Source organism: Hevea brasiliensis, chromosome 11 (genome assembly GCF_030052815.1).
Source record: "Hevea brasiliensis isolate MT/VB/25A 57/8 chromosome 11, ASM3005281v1, whole genome shotgun sequence".
Classification (NCBI taxonomy): Eukaryota; Viridiplantae; Streptophyta; class Magnoliopsida; order Malpighiales; family Euphorbiaceae; genus Hevea; species Hevea brasiliensis.
This window is the reverse complement of record NC_079503.1, coordinates 13707925-13731964: the sequence shown is the minus strand read 5'-3', so window position 1 is coordinate 13731964 and position 24040 is coordinate 13707925. Positions and strand designations below refer to the sequence as shown.

At 38.0% G+C, this 24040-nt stretch overlaps 1 protein-coding gene, 1 long non-coding RNA gene and 1 other non-coding gene across 3 annotated transcripts; 1 reads left to right on the top strand and 2 right to left on the bottom strand.

The window, feature by feature from the left end:
* Positions 1-679: 679 nt before the first annotated feature.
* Positions 680-787, bottom strand: LOC131170878 (small nucleolar RNA R71). The gene has a single exon (XR_009141643.1). It is a non-coding gene; the product is annotated as a small nucleolar RNA R71 (small nucleolar RNA).
* A 16153-nt stretch (positions 788-16940) lies between these two features.
* LOC131170422 (uncharacterized) lies at positions 16941-19161 on the bottom strand. The gene is made up of 3 exons (XR_009141173.1): positions 18990-19161; positions 18490-18548; positions 16941-17911 (listed from the first exon to the last, which is right to left on the bottom strand). It is a non-coding gene; the product is annotated as an uncharacterized LOC131170422 (long non-coding RNA).
* Positions 19162-22387: 3226 nt separating this feature from the next.
* Positions 22388-23113, top strand: LOC131170215 (uncharacterized). The gene is made up of 2 exons (XM_058129285.1): positions 22388-22592; positions 22644-23113. The coding sequence occupies exons 1-2, from the start codon at positions 22388-22390 to the stop codon at positions 23111-23113; spliced, it is 675 nt and encodes a 224-aa protein (XP_057985268.1).
* The last annotated feature ends 927 nt before the right edge of the window (positions 23114-24040 follow it).

Sequence of the window (24040 nt, the reverse complement as noted above, 5' to 3'; positions counted from 1 at the left end):
TTCTTGATTATTTTAGTTTTATTTTCTTTGTTATCTTTTCATTTTGTGTTTGTTTGTTCTTTTTCAGGTACTTTTAATCTTTTATGAGAAGAGCCAGAAGCACAAGTGACACATCCTTATTGTTCAATCCTGAAATTGAGAAATTTTGTAAGGCCAACAAGAAAGAAACCAGAAAAAGAAAGGAAGCTTTGAGAGAAACCGAAATTGAAATAGACATGGCTGATGAAAGAATGAGAATTGGTGTTAATGCTGGAAATGGTCAAAACAATGAAAATAAAGCCCAAGGGGAAGAAGTTGTTAATGCAAACGTGCCTAGGGGAAGTATGATGGATCATGCTTTTCCTCGTTTTGATGACTTGAGAGAGAGCATAGCAAGACCAAGAATCGATGCAAATAGTTACAAGATGGATTTTGGAGTTCTTCAAATGATTCAAAATTCTCAATTTGGGGGACATCCTTCTGAAAATCCACACACACACCTGAAGAAATTTGCTATGATCTGTGACATGCAAAAACAACCTGGAGTGTCTGATGATGCAGCAAGATTGAAGCTATTCCCATTCTCTTTGAAAGATAGAGCATTGGATTGGCTTGATTCTTTACCTCACAACTCCATTACAAATTGGGAGCAACTCACTGATGCATTTCTTGCACAATATTTTCCACCTGGAAAAACTCAAGAGTTGAGGAATCAAATGACAGCTTTCAAACCAAGAGAAGATGAAACTCTATATGAGTCATGGATGAGATGGAAGGAATTAGAGAGATTATGCCCACATCATGCCATTCCAAAATGGATGATAAATCAGAATTTCTACACAAATGTCACTCCTGCAATTAGAGGGATTATTGATGCTCAAACAGGAGGAGAATTTATTATGAAGCATGAAGATGAAGCTTATGAGCTATTGGAGAAAATTGCAAAGAATACTCATCTTTGGAGTAGTCCAAGAGGACCAGCTCCAACTCAAAAAAGGCAAGCTGCTGGAATGTATGATCTTGATCCATTCAACATGATTAATGCAAAGTTTGATGCACTTACAAATGTCCTTGCTAAGAAGATGGAAGATTTGAGTATGTTGGTTAGTTCATCATCATCAGCAGAGGAAACTACCAGCTGTGGAGTAGATTATGGAGAACAAGCAGCATATGTTGGTAATTATGGAAACAAGCAAATGGGGAATTCTTATTCTCAAACTTACAATCCAAATTGGAGGAATCATCCCAACTTTTCATGGGGAAATCAGCAAAGTCAAGTTCCAAATCAGAATTTTCAACCACAACAGCAAAGTCAAGTTCCATATCAGTAAAATAGGTAACCATTGCCTAATTTTCAGCAGAAAAATATGAACCCTCCACCAAAACAGCAAGAACGAAATTCCACCACTGAAGCTTTATTGCAACAAATTCTTGCCAACCAAAATAAGCATGATGAGGAGATGAGAGAGATGAAAGCACTACCGGAACAGATGCGGACACATAATGAATCTTTGGAAAATCAGATTGCACAACAAGCATCTTCCTCAAGTGCCAAGTCTTTTGGAAAGCTTCCAAGTCAACCAGAAAACCCAAGAGAGCAGTGTCAAGCTATTACTTTAAGAAGTGGGAAAGTTATAAATGATGAGAAGAGTGAAAACAGTGAGAAGAGAGAAAATGAGTAAAATACTGATGAGAGTGAAAAACAAGAGAGTGCAGAAAATTGTAAAGAGAAAATTGAAGAGAAGGAAGAGAAATATATACCTCCTGAACCCTACAAGCCACAACTTCCCTTTCCACAGAGATTTCACAAAGCCAAGCTTGATAAGCAATTTGGGAAGTTCTTAGAGGTTTTGAAGAAGCTTTACATAAATGTGCCTTTTGTAGATGCTCTTTCACAAATGCCCTCTTATGCAAAATTCTTGAAAGAAATTCTTTCAAACAAGAGGAAACTTGAAGATCATGAGACTGTAGCTTTGACAGAAGAATGTAGTGCTATCCTCCAAAGGAAACTTCCTCCAAAGCTCAAGAATCCAGGGAGTTTTTCAATTCCATGCCACATTGGAGAGTCTTGTTCTACAAAAGCTCTATGTGATTTAGGGGCTAGTGTTAGCCTTATGCCCCTTTCCATTTATGAGAAGCTCAATATGGGAGATCTTAAACCAACCCACATTTCTCTTCAGTTAGCTGACAGGTCAATTAAGTATCCTGAAGGGATTTTGGAGAATGTGCCTCTGAAGGTTGGGAAGTTCTACATACCTGTTGACTTTGTCATCTTGGACATGGAGGAAGATTTTAATATTCCAATTATCTTGGGAAGGCCTTTCCTGGCTACAGCAGGAGCATTGATTGATGTTAAGGGAGAAAAATTGACTCTTAGGGTTGGTGAAGAGCAATTGGTTTTCAATATTAATAACACTATGAAGAAGCATCATTCTGAAGCTGATACTTGCTTGAGAGTTGATATTATTGATGAGCTGGTTGAAGAACACTTCAGAAAGAAATATCCAGAAGATCCACTTGAAAATTGTTTGGTTCATGGAGGAGGCATAGACTATGACAACCCTCATGTAGCTGCATATGCTCAACACTTAGAGGGTAGTCCACCATTCATTTACGCTCCGGTTTTCAACTCACACAAAAGGAAAAAGCAGAAACTAAGCAACCATCATTCAAGGAAGAAGATGCACCTAAGGTAGAACTTAAGCAACTTCCTTCTCAGCTCAGGTATGAATTTCTTCGCACCAATAACACTTATCCAGTAATTGTAAATGCAAACTTGAGTGCCTTAGAGGCTGATAAGTTGTTAAGAGTGTTGAGGCAATTTAGGAAAGTTTTGGGATACACCATAGATGACATTAAGGGAATAAGCCCACACTTTTGCATGCATAGAATCATTTTGGAAGAAAATTGTAAGACATCTATTGAACATCAGAGGAGGTTGAACCCAAATATGAAAGAAGTTGTTAAAAAGGAAATTTTGAAGTTGCTTGATGCAGGGATCATATATCCCATCTCAGACAGTACTTGGGTGAGCCCAGTACATGTTGTCCCAAAAAAGGGTGGAATGACAGTTGTCAAAAATGAAAATAATGAATTAATTCCCACCAGAACAGTGACTAGTTGGCGAATGTGCATAGATTATAGAAAATTAAATGTTGCCACTAGAAAAGATCATTTTCCACTTCCCTTCATTGATCAGATGTTAGAAAGATTGGCTAGGCATTCTTACTTTTGCTATTTAGATGGATATTCAGGTTTTTTTCAAATCCCTATCCATCCAAATGATCAAGAGAAAACCACTTTTACTTGTCCATATGGAACCTTTGCTTATAGAAGGATGCCATTTGGGTTGTGTAATGCACCAGCCACTTTTCAAAGGTGCATGATGGCAATCTTCTCAGATTTCATTGAAGACATAATAGAGGTTTTTATGGACGATTTTTCTGTTTATGGATCTTCATTTGACATATGCTTGGCTAACCTTTCTAAAATTTTGCAGCGATGTGCAGATACTGACCTTGTGTTAAACTGGGAAAAGTGTCATTTCATGGTTCAGGAAGGGATAGTACTTGGACATTTGGTGTCTAACAGAGGAATAGAGGTTGATAAAGCCAAAGTTGAAGTGATAGAGAAGATGGCTCCTCCTACCAATGTCAAGGGAATTCGAAGTTTTCTAGGACACGCCGGGTTCTACAGACGCTTTATCAAGGATTTTTCTAAAATAGCTAAACCTTTGTCTAATTTGTTAAGTAATGACACACCATTTGTATTTGACCAAGAGTGTTTGGATGCCTTTTGCAGGTTGAAGCAAGCTCTTATCACTGCACCAATCATGCAACCACCTGATTGGAGCCTACCTTTTGAAATTATGTGTGATGCTAGCAACTATGCAATTGGGGCTGTTCTTGGTCAAAGAAAGGACAAAAAGGCTTATGCTATTTATTATGCTAGTAGAACACTGGATGAGGCTCAAACAAATTATGCAACAACTGAAAAGGAATTTCTAGCAATTGTCTTTGCATTGGAAAAATTCAGACCTTACATTATTGACTCAAAAGTGGTTATATTTTCAGATCATGTAGCCATCAGGTATTTGCTCCATAAAAAGGAGGCTAAGCCTAGGCTCATTAGGTGGATTCTGATGCTACAAGAGTTTGATTTGGAGATTAGAGATAAGAAGGGAGCTGAAAATGTAGTTGCTGATAATCTTAGTAGGTTGAAATTGGATGATGAAGAATTGGATGAAATCCCTATTGATGAGTTTTTATTGGATGAACAACTTTTCTCTCTTGTTGCTAAACTACCTTGGTATGCAGACTTTGTGAATTATCTATCTTGTAGAGTTTTACCTCTAGGTATGACATGGCAACAAAAGAAAAAGTTTTTGCATGAGGTGAAATTTTATAGATGGGATGATCCTTTACTCTTTAGGAGATGTTGTGATGGTCTAATTAGAAGATGTATTCCTGAAGAGGAGGTACAGAGTATTATGCATCATTGCCATGCTTCTGATTATGGAGGACATTTTGGAATCTCTAAAACAGCTAGTAAAATTTTGCAAGCTGGTTTCTTTTGGCCAAATCTTTTTAAGGATGTGAGGAAATTTGTGTCGGATTGTGATAAATGTCAAAGGAGTGGAAATTTGTCAAAAAGAGATTAAATGCCCCTAAATAATATTCTTGAAGTGGAATTATTTGATGTTTGGGGAATAGATTTTATGGGGCCATTCCCTCCTTCATATGGTAATAGATACGTCTTAGTTGGGGTTGACTATGTGTCAAAGTGGGTGGAAGCTATTGTAACTCCAACTAATGATGCTAGAGTGGTAGTGAAATTCTTGAAGAAATTTGTCTTGAGCAGATTTGGAGCTCCTAGGGCTATAATTAGTGATGGGGGTTCCCATTTTTGCAATAAGCAATTTGAGAGCTTAATGAGGAAGTATGGTGTAGTGCACAAGATAGCTACCCCATACCACCCTCAAACTTCAGGACAAGTTGAAATTTCTAACAGAGAGCTCAAGCATATTTTGGAGAAAACAGTGAACAATTCTCGGAAAGATTGGTCTATCAAACTAGATGATGCTTTATGGGCATATAGGACTGCCTACAAAACCCCTATAGGAACTACTCCCTTTAGGTTGGTGTATGGTAAGTCTTGTCATTTACCTGTGGAGCTAGAACATAGAGCATATTGGGCCATTCAAACCTTGAATTTTGATCTTAAGCAAGCTGGTGAGAAAAGGTTGTTACAATTCAATGAGCTTGAGGAATTGAGGATGGATGCTTATGAAAGTGCCCGTATTTACAAAGAACTAAAGTTTGGCATGATAAGCATCTGAGGAAAAAGGAATTCAAAGAAGGTGATTTAGTTTTGTTGTTCAACTCAAGATTGAAATTGTTCCCTGGAAAACTCAAGTCAAGGTGGACTGGTCCATATAGAGTTTCTAAGGTTTTCCCTTATGGAGCAATTGAAATTTGGAGTGAAAAGTCTGGGAATTTTAAAGTTAATGGGTATAGATTGAAACATTACATAACTGGAGACCCAATAATAGGAGCAAGCTGTTACAAGCTCTCCAATCCCTCACCTCTTTTCAGTGAAATTCATGAAGAGTCCAGCCAAGGACTATAAATTAGCCCTCTTGGGAGGCATCCCAAGTCCTTTTATTTTGCTTTTGCTAATTTACTTTCATTTTCATTGATTTTGTTTTTATCCTGAATCTCCCCAAATTCAATTTTTGACATTGTTAAATCTTGTCCCTTGTAGATGTAATTCAATGAAGAAAGGCTGGTGAACTGTTGGGGAAGTGATTCTTAACTTGAAAATTTTGTCCTTCAAAAGAACTGATTGGTTTTTGCTGCATAACCTATGCAGGAGCTGCAATCTGGTTTATGCAGAGGCAAAGTGCAATCTGCAGCAGATAGATTCTGTCCTTGAGCTGCAATTTGGTTTATGCAGGGAGAAAAAAATGAAATCTGCAGCAAAAAGTGAAATCTGCAGCAAATGGCTTGTGTTTTTGGTGAGGTGGGGTGTGTGACTTTTAAGTATATGTGCTTTTAATGCTAATATGGTGGTAAGTTGGTCATTTTTGTAGTTTTGAGCTTCTTTGGGTTGTAGGATTCAAGGTAGAAATGCTGCATTTTCTTGGCAAAACTTGGAGAGGTCATCACTTGTGAATAGATGCAACTTCATGGAGATTTTATTGAGTTTTAATGTGCTAAATGTTGATTTGCAGAATTTGAGTCAAAATGGCATAGTTCTCAAAGGTCTTTTATGTAGGATCCATTTTTACATGCTTGTATGATGCATTTTTGATGAACTTTGTATATATTGATGTGTTTTTGGTGAAAATTTCTCATGGTTTATGCTTCATAGAATTATATTTCCTCATTTTAGGGTATTTTTCAGAGTTGCAATTCATGTTCCATTGCAAACTTAATCTTGTTGAATTGTGCATAAGCAACTGCATAGCTTATGCAATCCTGCATAACCACAATTCTTGCCATTTTTCACCTTTATTGCAAGTGCATAAGGAGAGTGCATAGCTTATGCAACTCTGCATAGCCTAATTTTGTCAAATTTCACATCTTTCGAAACCTGCATAAGCAGAGTGCATGACCTATGCACATTTGCATAACTTCAAATTCTTCATTTTCTCTCTCTGCCGAAGTCTGCATAAGTCTGCATAAGCAGAGTGCATAGCTTATGCACTTCTGCATGACCAGAAACCCAGAAAAATCAAACTTGCCAAGGGGTGCTTAAGCAGAGTGCATGACTTATGCACTTCTGCATAACCAAAGACTCTGAATTCCAAAAGCTGCCGAGACATGCATAAGCAGAGTGCATAGCTTATGCACTTCTGCATGACCTCAGACTCTGGATCTCAAAACCCACCGAAGAGTGCATAAGCAGAGTGCATAGCTTATGCACATCTGCATGACCACCAACCCAAATTCCAAAAATTGCCGAAGAGTGCATGAGCAGAGTGCATGACCTATGCACTTCTGCATGACCCGATTTTCTGAAAAACCAATTCTGCCGAGAGGTGCATAAGGGGAGTGCATAACTTATGCACTCCCGCATGACTTCACTCCTCAAAATTTCAAGAGTCACCGAAACATGCATAAGGAAGGTGCATGACTTATGCACAACTGCATGACCACCAACCTAAGATTTTAATACCTGCCGAACAGTGCATAAGGACAGTGCATGACCTATGCACTTGTGCATAAGCTATTTCTCTGAAGTTCAAATCATTCTGAAACATGTATAAAAGAGTGCACAGGTTATGCATAAATCATTTTTCACTTATGCAGTCTTTTACAAACCCGATTCAAATCAAATTCCTTTTCGGCAAACAAAATTCCCACCTCCACTTTCCGACTCTTCTACCCACGACCGTCCTTCAACCTCCATTTCTTCCGGCATTTTCACCGTCTCTCTCCCTTCTTCTCCACTAGCACTTTCTTTACGTAAACCCTAAACCCCCCCCCCCTACATTTTCATTTCCGCCATTATCTCTCCATCCTCTCTATCGGCAATGGAGTCGCCTCCCCATTCCCGTCCAGCTTCCCCTCTCTAGATTTCACCATTGTCAACAATACCTCCTAACCCTAATTCCCCTCCACAAGCGACACCCCCACCACCTCCCCCAACCACGTACAAACGTAAAATCCGGTCAAAATCTGTGCGACCCATGTCCTCTGCCCCTCCTCTGTCCAAACGCAAAGAACCACCCACCCCATTGTCGGAACCACCACCCAAAAAGCCAAAAGCTCCAGCCTCCACACCCTCTTCCAGCAAAAAGCCAATTTCAGTAGCTTCACAGGTATCAAAGCTACCTTGGCCTCTTCCTGATATAATTCAAAAGGCAGCTTTTAAGAGACTCAAGGATAGAAGGGTACAACCCACTAGGTATATTTCTGCCGATTCTCTACAATCCCTTGGTTTATTTGACAATGTAGTTGCATATCTTGATGGTATGGGTTGGATGGAATTTGTGCATAAACAGGAGATAGTTTATCCAACTCTAGTTTTGGAGTTTATTTCTTCATTCTCTGCTACCCTTAAATTGCATGATGTAGACCATAAACCAATTATGAAATTTAGATGCTTGGGGCAAAATAGAGAGCTGTCATTGGACCAATTTCATAGCATTTTTGGTTTTGCAATTGATGGGTTATTTAGAGTACCACATACTGGAGTAGAGGTAGCCAACAAGGGCATTTGGAATACTGCCCAATTTTGGAGAATCATCACAAACCAACCTCAAACTTTCTCTGCTGAAAGATCAAAAACATCACAAATACTTGACCCTGCACTTAGGTTTATTCATCGGATGATTGCTAGCACCATATTGGGCAGAGGGACTAGTTCTGGTGCTGTGGGAAAATCTGAACTATTTATGTTATGGTGTGCATTTCACAAAGTTAAGGTTTCTCCTGGTTATTTCTTTTGTGAGCATGTGCTGCATATTGCCACCAAATCCATATGTGACATTGTTTTGGGTGGGCTCATCACTGTCATAGCCAAGCATTTTGGTTTTAATCCTGCAGAGCACTCAATACCAGCACTTGTGGATACTTTATATTTTGATACTACACACTTAACCAAAACAGGGTTCAATTTGTCATATTTTGATACTGCCCAACCTACAGCAGAAACTGAGCCCATTGCACAACCAGAAACACAACCTTTCCCATCAGTCCCACAGCACCCTACTACACCTACCCCACCCTCACTGCACAGACATCCTAGCGACCTGCCTCACCCATACCTCCTACAGCTGAACCTTCCTCTTCCACAACCCCTCCTGCATTCAACACTAAAGCCTTATTCACCTATCTTGACAGGCTTAGTGATGATATATACTTTGTGGATAGGAAGCTTGACACTGGTCTTGATACACTCAAGGATCGTCATGATCACCTATTTGACCTTGTCATGGAAACCAGGGACAAGCAGAAAGAATTGAAGGAGATGGTGAAGCAACTCATGATCTTTTTGGGCATGCCACCCCCACCTCCATCACCTCCTCCATTTCATCATTTCGACAAAGAAAGTGACAGCCACCAGCCCCTTAACAACATCTTTGGACAAGGGCAAAACAATAGAACTAGATTAGCTTTTGTTTTACTTTTGTTCAATCTTGTAGGACCTTTTCTTTGTAAATATGTTCAAACATTTATAGTTTGTTTTGAATTATGTTTGTTTGTTTTGAATTAGTTTGTTTTAAATTCTGTTTTTCTTGAAGTTTTATTGGATAGCTATTACATTAGTCTTCTTTGATTTTCATTGCACTTATTGCCCTTTTGTACATATTTGCCCATGCTTTGTATATATTTCAAATGTTTCTACTGCTGGTTGTACATTTCCCTTTGCCAATCCTCATGCAGCAGCTTTTGTATACACTGCACAGGCTATGAATTTCCTTATGCAGAAATTTTGCACAGCCTGTGCAACCCCTTCTACTACTTATGCATAACTGCACAGGCTGTATTCCCCTTATGTAAATGTCCTACATAGCCTATGCAACCCATATTGCCACTTATGCAGAACCGCACGGCTTATGCACCCTACTTATGCACATGTTCTGGACTGCACTTAACTCTGCATAACCTGTGCAGCTTCTTATGCATCCCTTTATATCTTGAATTCTCCTCTGCTCCATACCAGGTAACTCTTTCTTTTTGCTCTTAATTTTTACAATTCCTGGTCAATATTATTTGCTTTGAGTTTTGGTTATCCACTACTTGAGACATTGAGGACAATGTCCAATTTTGAGTTTGGGGGTGCACATTTTGATTTTTGGCTTTAACATTTTGATTTTTGCTTCATTTTTCACATTTTGAGTATAGGAACATCTCATCCCATTTCATTTACATATATTGTAAATATTTTACATATATTTCCACACATACATATACATAACACATTTACACACACATTATACATCACTTAGAAATTGTACACATTGCATACAAATAGACTTCCTCCATTTAGTTAATGCATTACTCATTTTAGGAATCATGCACCATGCATTAAAATCTTTTGCCAAATCCCTTGAGTATTGAAAATGTGCCTATGAGAGTGATTTGACTCACCTTTTAGTGGGTTTGTGGATTGAAAGTTTCCTAAAAGGTGCAAGGTTTTGAAGTGTCTATCCCTTGCCTATATCTTCTTAGCCAAAAAGCCACCCAACTAGTCATTTGGAGAAGGAAGTGTTTAGAGGGAGTTATTGGATATAAGGTAGTCAAATGATGTCTCACCAATCCTAGAACAAATTTTCTTGTCACGACCCAACCTATGGGCCGGACCGGCACTAGGACCTGGGCCAGCCTAAAGCCCCCGAGGCCCGTAGTAAGCCTAACTGTTCATTAACCCAACTCTAAGGCCCATTTGGGCCCAATATCAAGAAAACAAACGGACAGAGTCCGGCCATAAAATGGACTTTCCAACGGGGAGTTTTCGACTCACCCGACCTGTAAACACAATAAACAATCCATTGGGGAGCTCAGCTCACCCTCCACATACTCATCAACATAATAATAAATGGGAGCTCAGCTCCCTCATCCAATCCATCAAACAGACTTAAAATATTAAGTTTACAGGTCCAACATGAATATAATATTACAGACCAATTTCAAATAATTACTGCTAACACATGCGGAAATTCTAGGAGTAATTAAAATTACACAATATTGATAAACAACCTGCGAGGTAAAAGGCGAGTTAACCTCAAAAAAATATCCTCCTGTGGCCTGTAAAAATTTTTGAACAGGAGTGAGCGTTCGACTCAGAGAGTAAAATATCAATTTTAACCATAATCTCTATAACTATCTAGAACTAATGCACCCTGTAGAGTGAAATGCAACATCAACAACATTTTCACATCATAACATCAAAAAGGTAATTTGGAGCACTCACACACCCTGTAGTATCAATCATAACATATGGGAGCTGATCCCCTATACAGCTCTCTTAAATCCAACCTGGTGCCAGCGAATTACTCAAGCTCGGACTTCCACTTAATAACCAAATCGAGGGTCCCAGCGAATTACTCAAGCCGTGACTACCCCTCGAAGGATCGGGTCCCAGCGAATTACTCAAGCCGTGACTACCCCGTCCTATCCATAGTCCACACCACATCACACGCACGCCAACGCACGCACACTGCTCCAAATTACCACAACAACATCCATGGCACATCAACAGTTATGAATGCAACATAAATCGTGCCTAGAGTTTAACTACATAAATATATGCATATAAGTGATGCATGGGCATGCTTGAACATATAATAATATCGAAATTACAATTAAAATTAATATTCTACTCACAGACTTGACGACAAATTACTGTGGCGGCTGGGCGGAGGAAGAAGGCTGTCCCGGCTCACCTGACAATCATATTACATTTATTTAATACAATCTGACTCAATACAAATCAAGAAAAGACCCAATACGTCCTAAGTCATGCCGAAAATCCGGCAGAGTCTCCCCTATACCTAGGACCTACCCAACCTGTAAAAGGGCTCAAAACACACTTCTATATCCACAATCCATATATCCACAACTCAATCACATCACACAGCCCCTCCTGGGCCCATCAAATCAATCATCCATCACAATATGTAAAATTTCAATTTAGTCCTTATAATTGATCATTTTTGCAAAAACTGCTCAAATAAGCTCTAAAAATTATAAAACTCTGCCCCGCGATCCTTAGAAATATTACTAAGCTATTGCAAAAAGAATCGTAATTTTCTAAGCTACCACGAATATTTTATGGATTTTTAATCCTATTTAAGCACTAGAAAATTACGAAAAAACAAGGTTCTGGTTTACCTTTGCCGATTCCGACTAAGGGAACGTGCTCGGGATGCCTAACAATGGTGGGGTAGCCAAAATCTCGATCCAATTCGGAGACTTTTCCGGTAGCTGGTCTGTCTGTCCGGAAATTCACAGATCCGGACAACTGTCGAATTTCCGCGAATTGAGGATACCTACACGAAGCCCAATAATAATATATAAAAAAATCAGGGTGTTACATTCTTCCCCCCTTACAGAAAATTCGTCCTCGAATTTTACACAAGGCAGAATAAAGTACATGATTACACATTGAACAGATAAGGGTACTTGCTACGCATGTCCCGTTCTGACTCCCAGGTGCACTCTTCTACTGACTGCCTCCTCCACAAAACCTTAACCATAGGGATCTATTTTGATCTTAGCTGTCTCACTTGGTAGTCCACTATAGCTACAGGTTGCTCCTCAAATGCCAAGTTCTCTTTTAGCTCTATTACATCTGGTTGTAGTACATGAGAAGGATCTGGAATGTATTTCCTGAGCATGGAGATATGAAACACGGGATGAATGTGAGAAAGGTTGGGTGGTAGCTCCAACCGGTAGGCAACTGCTCCAACTCTATCAGTAACCTCAAAAGGTCCAATATACGGAGGTGCCAACTTGCCCTTCTTTCCAAATCTCATGACTCCCTTCATCGGAGAAACCTTCAGGAATACATAGTCGCCTACTGCAAACTCCATATCCCTCCATCTGGGGTCTGCATAACTCTTCTGCCTACTGAAAGCTATTTTCAATCGTTCCCTGATTAAAGGAACTATCTCTGAAGTGTACTGCACTAGGTCTACATCATGCACCTTCGCTTCTCCCATTTCTGTCCAACACAGAGGAGACCTACACTTTCTTCCATATAATGCCCCATAGGGTGCCAACCCTATGCTGGAGTGATAACTGTTGTTGTAGGCAAACTCCACCAAAGCTAGCTGATCATCCCATTGACCTCCAAAATCCAAAACACTCGTGCGAAGCATGTCTTCCAGTGTTTGGATTGTCCTTTCGGACTGTCCGTCTGTCTGAAGGTGGAAAGCCGTACTGAAGTTCAACTGTGTGCCAAGTGCCTCCTGCAACTTTCTCCAAAACCGAGAAGTGAACTGGGGCCCTCTGTCAGATATTATGGAAGCCGGAACTCCATGCAATCTGACTATTTCTCGAATGTAGAGCCGGGCATACTGTGCCACAGAGTATGTAGTCTTTACAGGTAAGAAGTGAGCTGATTTGGTCAAGCGGTCTACAATTACCCATATCGAGTCATATCCTCGCGTGGTACGAGGCAACCAAATACAAAATCCATAGTAATCATTTCCCACTTCCATTCCGGGATAGGAGCTCTTGCAACTTCCCTGACGGTCTCTGGTGTTCAAACTTCACCTTCTGACAAGTCAAGCACTTGGACACAAAGTCTGCTATGTCTCTCTTCATGCCATTCCACCAGTAGCTATCTTTCACATCATGGTACATCTTGGTGGAACACAGGTGGATCTTGCAGATGTATAGTGTGCCTCTTGCATGATTTCATTCTGAGGTTGTCCACATCGGGCACACATATCCTAGAACCTTGCACTAGGGCGCCATCATTGGCAAATCCAAACTCACCACCTTCACCTTCTTTACTCTTTCTATGATCTTCATCAATTGTTGGTCTCTGTCTTTGGGAAACTCTAACTCTGTCCCTCAAGTCCGGCCTCACCGAAAAGTGAGCCAACAATACCCCTCATCCGAAAGATCTAGGATTAGACCTTGATCCATCAACTCATGTACTTCCCGAATCAATGGTCTTTTCTCTGCTGAAATGTGCGCCAAACCGCGTAAGATTTTCTCGCTCAAGGCATCTGCCACAACATTGGCCTTCCTGTGGTGGTACCTGGATGGTGCAATCATAGTCTTTGAAGCTCCATCCATCTCCTCTGTCTCAAGTTTAAATCCCTCTGTTGGAAGATGTACTTTAAACTCTTGTGGTCGGTGTATATCTCGCACACTTCACCGTCTGCAGTAGTGTCTCCAGTTTTAAGTGCAAAGACTACAGCCGCCATTTCCAAATCATGGGTGGGGTAGTTCTGCTCATGCCTCTTCAGCTGCCTTGAAGCATAAGCCACTACTTTTCCATTCCGCATCAAAACACACCCTAGGCCAACTCTAGAGGCATCACAGTACACGGTGTATCCTTCACCGCTCATAGGTAGTGTTAACACAGGGGCAATGGTTAGACACTCCTTATCCTCGTCATTATAACTGACTCTATCGAGCTCTCTTCCTGTCCTTTGCATCTTATCCACTTCCCTTTTCCTATTTTTGGTATTGTTGGTATCTTTTCAACCTGCTGTACTTATTCCTTAATTTTAGTCCTATCTCATCCTTACACCTTTTCCTTCAAAGACGTCTATCCCATCATCAATTTTAACTTTCTTTTTATTTCTTAGTCTTATCTTGATTACTAGTTCCATTACTTCGAAAATTCTAACCTTACGGCTTACTCCTGCCAGCACATTCTTCACCTTTTGTAACACTTATAATTAACCATAGAAAATTCGTTTTTGTAACCCCTTTCCCAACTTAACTATCAGAACATTATCATTCCCTACCAGCCTTAGTAGGAAATTGCTCATCCTGGATGGATAGGAGCTCCGAAACTATAAGTTCCATCCGAACTAACACTACTGTGGGAAATGTGTGTCATGCCTTAATTCTAAATAAGATATTTCACGTGTTTATTCTCTTTAATATAATCACATATACTGCCCACAACTTTCCAAACGTCAACCTCAAATTACCCATTAGCAATAATTTCATCTATTGAAACTCATCCACAATTAGTATTTCCTCTAGCTCATAGTTTAAAACAGTTGCAAGCCTTAGTAGCTAACTCAATTTAACTCCTGTCATTACTCTGTTTGTCCTTTCATACTTAATACTAGGTATGCACTTACTGTCATTCTCATATCAGGAAATTATGTATGAATTTGTGCCTACCAAACTCTCAATAACTAGGTCTCCTTGACTCAGTTTCTGTTCCTTATATAACCTTCTAGAACCAAAAGCACAAGCTAAACTTGAAAAGAAAGAAAATATCCTCTTATATTCAACTACACCCGATTGTCATATTATAACGTTTCACCTAAGTTTCTTGGTCTTTCTCTCCAAATTTCATCATCTCCTAGCACAATTATGCTCTACCTATAAGGTATCATCTGCATGAACCCTTTACCGTACCATTTTCCTTCTTGACATAATATTTTATAATTTATTAACTTTACTTATACTCGACCTATGATTTATATCTATCATCGTTTTTATTGTGCCCTTAACTTTTGTTGATTCCTGAAAGATTTCTCTCACTAATAAATTCTTCCAACACTAATTCCACCCTTATCTAGGGTCATTAATTTGATCCTTGAACTTTCTAGTAATTTATAACCATCCAGACTTGTCACTTTTCGTTCTACCCCTACTATTGTCCTGTCGTTATTGCTTCACTACAAAGTGATTCTGTTGATCACACTAAAAATGTTTGCCTGACATTCATAACGAACCTCTAACTACCTTCTCACTATCTCAAAAGTCTAACCTAAAATTTATGTGTCATTATCTATAATTTTTTCCACTCATCATACCTATTTGATCCCGTAGACTGACTTTTATTCAACTTACTATTTACTAACTTCTTTTTCTCTACCTAATTAGGTAGTCCGCAATATCATCGCACACCTTCTAGCATTTACTCATTATTATGTTATTCCATACCTCCATCACTATTCTCACTAATGTGGTCCCATTTTGGGTTTTCCATCCTTGTCATTCTCCTTGCTAAGAATAACACTTAGTCTACTCTATATCTTAACTTTATTCCGTTTATTACGCGCCCTTCAGATTGTCCTTTCATTCATTTCCTTTGTCTTACCCAAAATAGAACTTGACTATTCTATCCCTGGTTTCATTCTTCTTCCTAACATGACAGCTGTACTTGCTGACTATATCTTTCAGAGTCTCTACCGCGTTATCACATATCTGTGCTACTCAGATTTGGTCCTTTGACCACTCTAGCTGGTATTCCCACTGGCATTTAGATTATATTGCATCTGCAATGAATTGTCCAAACTTTCGTTATGTACTTTTTCTATCCATTGGCCTTCTATAATTTATCTTTGCTAATTTATTACTCTTAACACTATTATAATTAGATTATACTATTGTTTTGAATAATTTGAAATTAGAAAGGAACTCAGCAAATTACAGTCATACTTTTATTGTATGATCTCTATTCTTATCCTTTAACTTACATAATACCCTTACTACCTCGAGAACTGATTCTGCAGTAATTTTATTTATTATTATTTTTATTATTATTATTATTATTATTATTATTTTCCATGTTTACTCAATTCCAAAACTTAAGATTTCGGGCACCCAAACCCGTCATCCAATTCAAAGGATTTACATCCATCATGATCTGATTATATATGATTCCTATGATGGAACTTGTATCCTCTCCAGGATACCCGAGCCAACTACTCTCTACCACACTCTACAGTCCCATCTGGGACACTATTCCATAAGTCATCATTATCAGTAATAACCTTCGATCCATTCTGAAAAGATAGGACTATATCCTAACTTGCTGCAACAAAGGTACTACATCTACCACCTTGCCAGAACCATGTCAAGTTAATGACTCTTTTATCATATCATAGCTCTATAAATCATCAATTCATAGTTTCGACCTTCTCTAGGTAGTAGAGTTGTACTTTATTCCATACTGATACACACAAGGTATACTATTCTCACTCTATAAGTGTCACCTTTACTTTGCAACTAGTCCGAAACCTGCAGTCCGATGGCAACTCTTGATGTAACTCTAGCTCATCTTTGTCAGTAATCGAGTCACTGACTCTAGTTATCACCCAACTGTGACCTTTCAATATTCTAACTCTAGACCCCTAATCAAGAGTTTCCAACTCCTCTGCAGATATAGAACTCTGTTCTGGTATTACTGTACCAAAACAAAGACTGCCTGCAACATCCTCATCATAAGCACTACAGGGAAGTACGCAGCTCTACACAATAATCCCATGTCGGTACTGTAATCTGCGACACGAGCAGGATATCGAGAACATTGTATAGTTACTACGATACGTCCTGACAGACTAGGTCTCCCAATTTCTTATCTCTCTTGAATCTTCTATTATCAAAAACTTATTCTGACTGGGTCATCTACTGATGATTGCCAGCAGTGGTATCCTCATCCTTATCTAGGGCAACTGTACTTTCAGGACTTACTTTTATGTACTCGTGCCTTGCACGAAATGGGCACACTATTTAAACCCATACTGACAAAAATATAACATTTCTTGGAGTACGTATCCTCATGATAGACCTCGCATGTCTACTAACTATATTTCACATTTCTATGTACTCCACGAAAATCAAGACATTAACTGAGGTAATCTTATATTTCCCGAGGTATAACGTAGAATCTAGAAACAAAGAATTACAGAAAAAGACGAAACAGAATCCTATACTCTGCATGTGACTCCTAGTAGACTCTTCCCAACACTTAGATGATTTTTCCCTATGAATCTGGAGCCTAAGCTCTGATACCACATCTGTCACGACCCAACCTATGGGCCGGACCGGCACTAGGACCTGGGCCAGCCTAAAGCCCCCGAGGCCCGTAGTAAGCCTAACTGTTCATTAACCCAACTCTAAGGCCCATTTGGGCCCAATATCAAGAAAACAAACGGACAGAGTCCGGCCATAAAATGGACTTTCCAACGGGGAGTTTTCGACTCATCCGACCTGTAAACACAATAAACAATCCATTGGGGAGCTCAGCTCACCCTCCACATACTCATCAACATAATAATAAATGGGAGCTCAGCTCCCTCATCCAATCCATCAAACAGACTTAAAATATTAAGTTTACAGGTCCAACATGAATATAATATTACAGACCAATTTCAAATAATTACTGCTAACACATGCGGAAATTCTAGGAGTAATTAAAATTACACAATATTGATAAACAACCTGCGAGGTAAAAAGGCAGGTTAACCCAGAACAAAATATCCTCCTGTGGCCTGTAAAAATTTTTGAACAGGAGTGAGCATTCGACTCAGAGAGTAAAATATCAATTTTAACCATAATCTCTATAACTATCTAGAACTAATGCACCTTGTAGAGTGAAATGCAACATCAACAACATTTTCACATCATAACATCAAAAAGGTAATTTGGAGCACTCACACACCATGTAGTATCAATCATAACATATGGGAGCTGATCCCTATCTGACTCTCTTAAATCCAACTTTGGTGCCAATAATTACTCAAGCTCGGACTTCCACTTAATAACCAAATCGAGGGTCCCAGCGAATTACTCAAGCCGTGACTACCCCTCGAAGGATCGGGTCCCAGCGAATTACTCAAGCCGTGACTACCCCGTCCTATCCATAGTCCACACCACATCACACGCACGCCAACGCACGCACACTGCTCTAAATTACCACAACAACATCCATGGCACATCAACAGTTATGAATGCAACATAAATCGTGCCTAGAGTTTAACTACATAAATATATGCATATAAGTGATGCATGGGCATGCTTGAACATATAATAATATCGAAATTACAATTAAAATTAATATTCTACTCACAGACTTGACGACAAATTACTGTGGCGGCTGGGCGGAGGAAGAAGGCTGTCCCGGCTCACCTGACAATCATATTACATTTATTTAATACAATCTGACTCAATACAAATCAAGAAAAGACCCAATACGTCCTTAGTCATGCCGAAAATCCGTGAGTCTCCCTATACCTAGGACCTACCCAACTTTGTAAAAGGGCTCAAAACACACTTCTATATCCACAATCCATATATCCACAACTCAATCACATCACACACCCCTCCCGCCCATCAAATCAATCATCCATCACAATATGTAAAATTTCAATTTAGTCCTTATAATTGATCATTTTTGCAAAAAGCGCTCAAATAAGCTCTAAAAATTATAAAACTCTTGCATGGTCCTTAGAAATATTACTAAGCTATTGCAAAAAGAATCGTAATTTTCTAAGCTACCACGAATATTTTATGGATTTTTAATCCTATTTAAGCACTAGAAAATTATGAAAAAACAAGGTTCTGGTTTACCTTTGCCGATTCCGACTAAGGGAACGTGCTCGGGATGCCTAACAATGGTGGGGTAGCCAAAATCTCGATCCAATTCGGAGACTTTTCCGGTAGCTGGTCTGTCTGTCCGGAAATTCACAGATCCGGACAACTGTCGAATTTCCGCGAATTGAGGATACCTACACGAAGCCCAATAATAATATATAAAAAAAATCAAGGGTGTTACATTTCTAAACCTTTCAAGGCGAAATACCAGCTTGTACTTGAAAAGAGAGATGATTAGGTATTCTTTGATTTAAACCTTCTCATTTTAAACCTTTGGCCTTTTTTCTAATTAAAATTAACCCTTGCAAACCCCTTTGAACCTTTTTATTCCTAATTTTTCTTGAAACCCTTATTGCTACCTAGCCAATGAACCAAACACTCCAACCCTTTTCATGAGAATAATATTGAATATTAGGTATACTTTCTAAAAATAATAGAAATAAAAATAAAAAAAAAAGAGAAGAAAAAAAATATACAATAAAAGGGAGAAGAAATGCTTGTCATCTTGTAAAAAAGTGCTAGTATATGTGCTTTTCACCATTGTCATTCAAAATGAACGAAATCCACCCAAAGTATTAAAAGAAATGAGTTTGGGGGTGGCAAATTCTAGGGACAAGCATCAAAAGAAAATGCAAAATACAAATCTAAAGTATCAAAATGTCCCTCCATTTTATGTGTCTAGTAAAATATGCTAGCACTTGACAATCCTCATTGTGTATTTCTTTCTCCTATATATATAAAAAAAAAAAAAAAGAGAAAAAGATATAAAAAGTGTACCTTATGTTTCAAAATTGAAAATATTCTCATGCTTTGACTACTTTTTACCCATCTTTCTTCTTAGCCTCTTTTTGAATCCCAAGGCCCCATTACATCCCTAAAAAGACCTTTGATCTCTTGATAGTACTTGCTACATTAGTGGAGATAGGAGTAGGGAATTTGCCTATGGGACTGGAAAACTATTCATTCATTCATTCAATTCCATCATTCCATATAGAGACACTTTGACTATTGATTGTTCTAGAATTCCTTTTGAGCATGACCCTCTCTTTTGATTGGTTGGTTTGGGGATTTTGAATGATAATTGACTTGATGGCTAAGTGGTGAAAGCTTGGATAAGCATTAAATTCTTTGCATTTTGAAGGATGGGTATATGGATTGCTGGTATGGCTGAAGGTGTGTTAAGTTACTTCAATTGGTAATTTTCATAGCTCTTTGGATAAGGCACCCCTAAAAACTTTGCATCACATTCTAAAGTTTGCTTGAGGACAAGCAAAAGCTTGAGTTTGGGGGTATTTGATGCATACATTTTGCATAGTCATTTAGGTCTAATTTTATAACCATTTTTATTTGATTATTAGTCATTTTTAGCTAATTTCATTAGTTAATTAGTTAGTTTTTCATAGTTGTCAATCTTGCATTAATTTGTAATTTTTACTTTATTTTGTAGGAAAAATGGTGTTTTTGAAGGACTAAAGAGAATTTTGCCATTGAGGAGTATCTTCTACAGCCAAAGATGTCAAAAACAGGTTTTCAAGCTGAAATATGCATTGACCAAACTATGCATAACTTGCCGTATAAGCTATGCAGATCTGCATAAGGAGAAAGATCACTGTTCCAGATTCAGCCGAAATGTGCATAAGGAGACTGCAGCTTATGCACATTCTCGCCTCCCTTATGCACCTTCACGGAATTGTGCATAACCTATGCACCAAGTCATGCAGTTTCGCATAAGTGACTCAGAACCAGCCGAAAACTGCATAAGGGACTGCATAACTTATGCAGTCCACTTATGCAGTCCCATAAAGAGTTCATTAATGAGCTGGCAGGAGATTCCCTCAAATAATTCCTCCTAGAACATACCATTTTAGGGCTCCATGTCAGAAAAATGCTATAAATAGTCTCATTTTCCCATTTTAGAGGGAGGAGACAAGGAGCAGAAAAGGAAAGGAGAGTAGAGGCAGAATTTGAAGAGTCACTTTCACCTTCCACACCATTTTCAACCAAGATTTGCAGATTTCTTTCTTTCCTTACATTTTTCTACATTTCTAGTGTTTAATTTCTTATTCCTTAGCTTAGATTAAAGCTTTATTTCCATTTAAACTCAATATATCTTGTAAGCATTATGGATAGTGAGTAGTTTACTTTTGATTCTGGAGTAAGGGTTGTAATATTTGAGATATTTTGTGGATTTTGATTGGGTAATCCATATTTTGTGGTCTTAATGAGTTTTATTCATTTCTTGTATGCTTAATGACATGCTTAGTGTAGGATCCCATTAAGTGATGTTCTTAATCCATGGTTGAAGCACCGAAAGGAGAAGGCCTTGTGATAGATAATCAAGAAATTGGACTTAATTAACTTAGACCTAGAAATAGGCTAAGGATTAAGAGGATTCACAGATTAATTAAAGAACTTAATGGGTCTTAATTAATTCTAACTCCACGAAAGTAGGATTAGTTTGATTAAGGCACTCTTTGTCTCACTCGAAAGGGAATTCAAAGGATTTAAGAATTAATCTCCTTAAAACCATAAGTTTCATAAGATTGGATAACCAATTTAAAATCCCAAAATAGCTCGAATATGAAATCCCGAACTCCGGAATCGCCTTTTTACCATTGTTAATTTCTAATCGAATTTAATTACTTGCCATTTTGAATATTGCCATATTTGAACTTGCTTATTTCAATTTGATGCAATTTTAGTTTAATTAATACATTGTTGAATAGAATATTAATTTTTGCATATTTAGATTTCATACTCCATTACCCATCAATTCATTACTTTAATTTCAAAAATATTTCAATTTTACTCAATTTTTTATATCAAAAATTCAATCATTAACACAACTCCTCGTGGGATCGATATCTTTTCTATACTACTTGTACGACCCATGCACTTGCGGTAGGGACGCATCAAGTCACAACTGTTTGTATAGGTATCTGTTAATAAACAGACATGTCTATTCTATACAAATAGTCACAACTATTTGTATAGGTATCTTTTAATAAACAGACATGTCTATTACATAAACAGTTGTATCTATTGGAGATAGACAGATGTGTCTATCTAGTAAAGGTGCCATGACTTTTCATTCTTTATAAATATGGATGAGTTTTTTCAATCCAGATATACTACTTCTACTTCTTCTTCTTTTCTTCTAATCTCTCTAAATTCAGTTCATATAAAGAGTTCTTAAGGGAAATCTTCAGGAGTTGCTGTCTGCAGATTTCAGGCTTTGTTGTATCCTGGAGGTATATTGCCATAACCTTGCAGCAATCTAGTGGGGGCAATTAATACCTTAAAGATAGTGATTCATCACGCCTCAAAGCCTATTCTACACCCACTGCCTCAACAATTTTAAGGTATTAATCGCAATGGAGTCCAAGGCTGTTTCCGTGATGAATCAAGAGTTTGTGAAACTTGATCGTTTTGATGGGACAAACTATGTTCGCTGGAAAGACAAGATGCTATTCTTACTCACCACATTGAAGATTTCTTATATACTTGATCCAAGTCTGCCTGCTATTTCACCACCAACTCCAGAAGATTCTGAACAAGTGAAAGCAGATCGAGACAAACGTGAAGAAGATGAATTGCTATGCAGAGGTCATATTCTTAACAACTTGTCAGATAGGCTGTATGATCTATTTACTTCTGTCAAGTCTCCAATGGAAATCTGGAAATCACTGGAGTTCAAATACAACTCAGAAAAACAAGGTGTGGATAAATTTCTCATCATGAAATATTTTGAATTCCAAATGGTTGATAATATATCTGTTATGGATCGAGTCCATGAGTTACATGTCCTGGTTTCAAAACTTAAAGATTTGAAAGTGATAGTTCCTGAATCATTGCAAGTAGGAGGAATAATAGCAAAACTTCCTCCTAGTTGGAATGATTATAGGAAGAAATTACTGCATACCACAGAAGATTTTTCTCTTGAACAGATTCAGAAACACTTGCGCATTGAAGAAGAGACAAGAAATCGTGATAAGAAATTTGTTTCTGAATCTACTACAAAAGTTAATTTTGTGCAAGGAAGTCAGAATTTTCAAAAGAAAAATTCTGGAAGTAAGAGAAAGTTTTCAAGCAAGCAGTAACAAGATTACTAGTTATGGCGAATAAAGAAATCAAAGAAAGGAAGAACTTGTTACAATTGTGGCAAGAAAGGGCACTACAAACGTGAATGCAGGTTTCTAAAGAAACATAAGAAAGAAGATACGAATAATAGTGCTCAGAATTCCAATAAAGCAAATATAGTTGAACAAACTACTGAATTGATTGCAATGATATCAGATTTGCATATTGGAATGGTAACAGAACTCAAAATGGCTACAACAACCAAATCTAATGATTGGTGGTATGATTCTGGAGCTACTGTTCATGTTTGCAATGATAAGACTCAATTTAAAAATTATGAAGAAGTTGTAAATGGGCAGAAAGTTCTAATGGGCAATCATGATTCCGCTAAAGTGGTGGGAAAAGGAAGTGTTGAATTAAACTTCACTTCTGGAAAGAAGCTATTATTAGTAAATGTGTTATATGTGCCAGAAATAAGGAAAAATCTTGTATCTGCTAGTCTGTTGTGTAAGAAATGTTATAAGGCTATTCTGAAGTCCGATAAAATAATTGTGTCCATAAATGGACTATTTGTGGGAAAAGGTTACTCATGTGATGGAATGTTTAAACTCAGTATTAATAATAATATGAATATTTCTGTTTATACTGTTGAGTCATCTTTATCTTTATGGCATGATCGTTTAGCACATATTAGTTTTAAATCTTTAAAATTTATGGCTAAACATGGTTTAATTTCATATATAGATGATAATAAAAAATCTTGTGAAATCTGTATACAAGCAAAAATGATTAAGAAATCTTTTCCAAAAGTTGAAAGATCTTCTAAGTTATTAGAACTTGTGCATTCTGATATTTGTGAATTAAATGGAATATTGACTAAAGGAGGAAATAGATATTTTATAACTTTCATAGATGATTTCTCCAAATATACTTATGTTTATTTAATG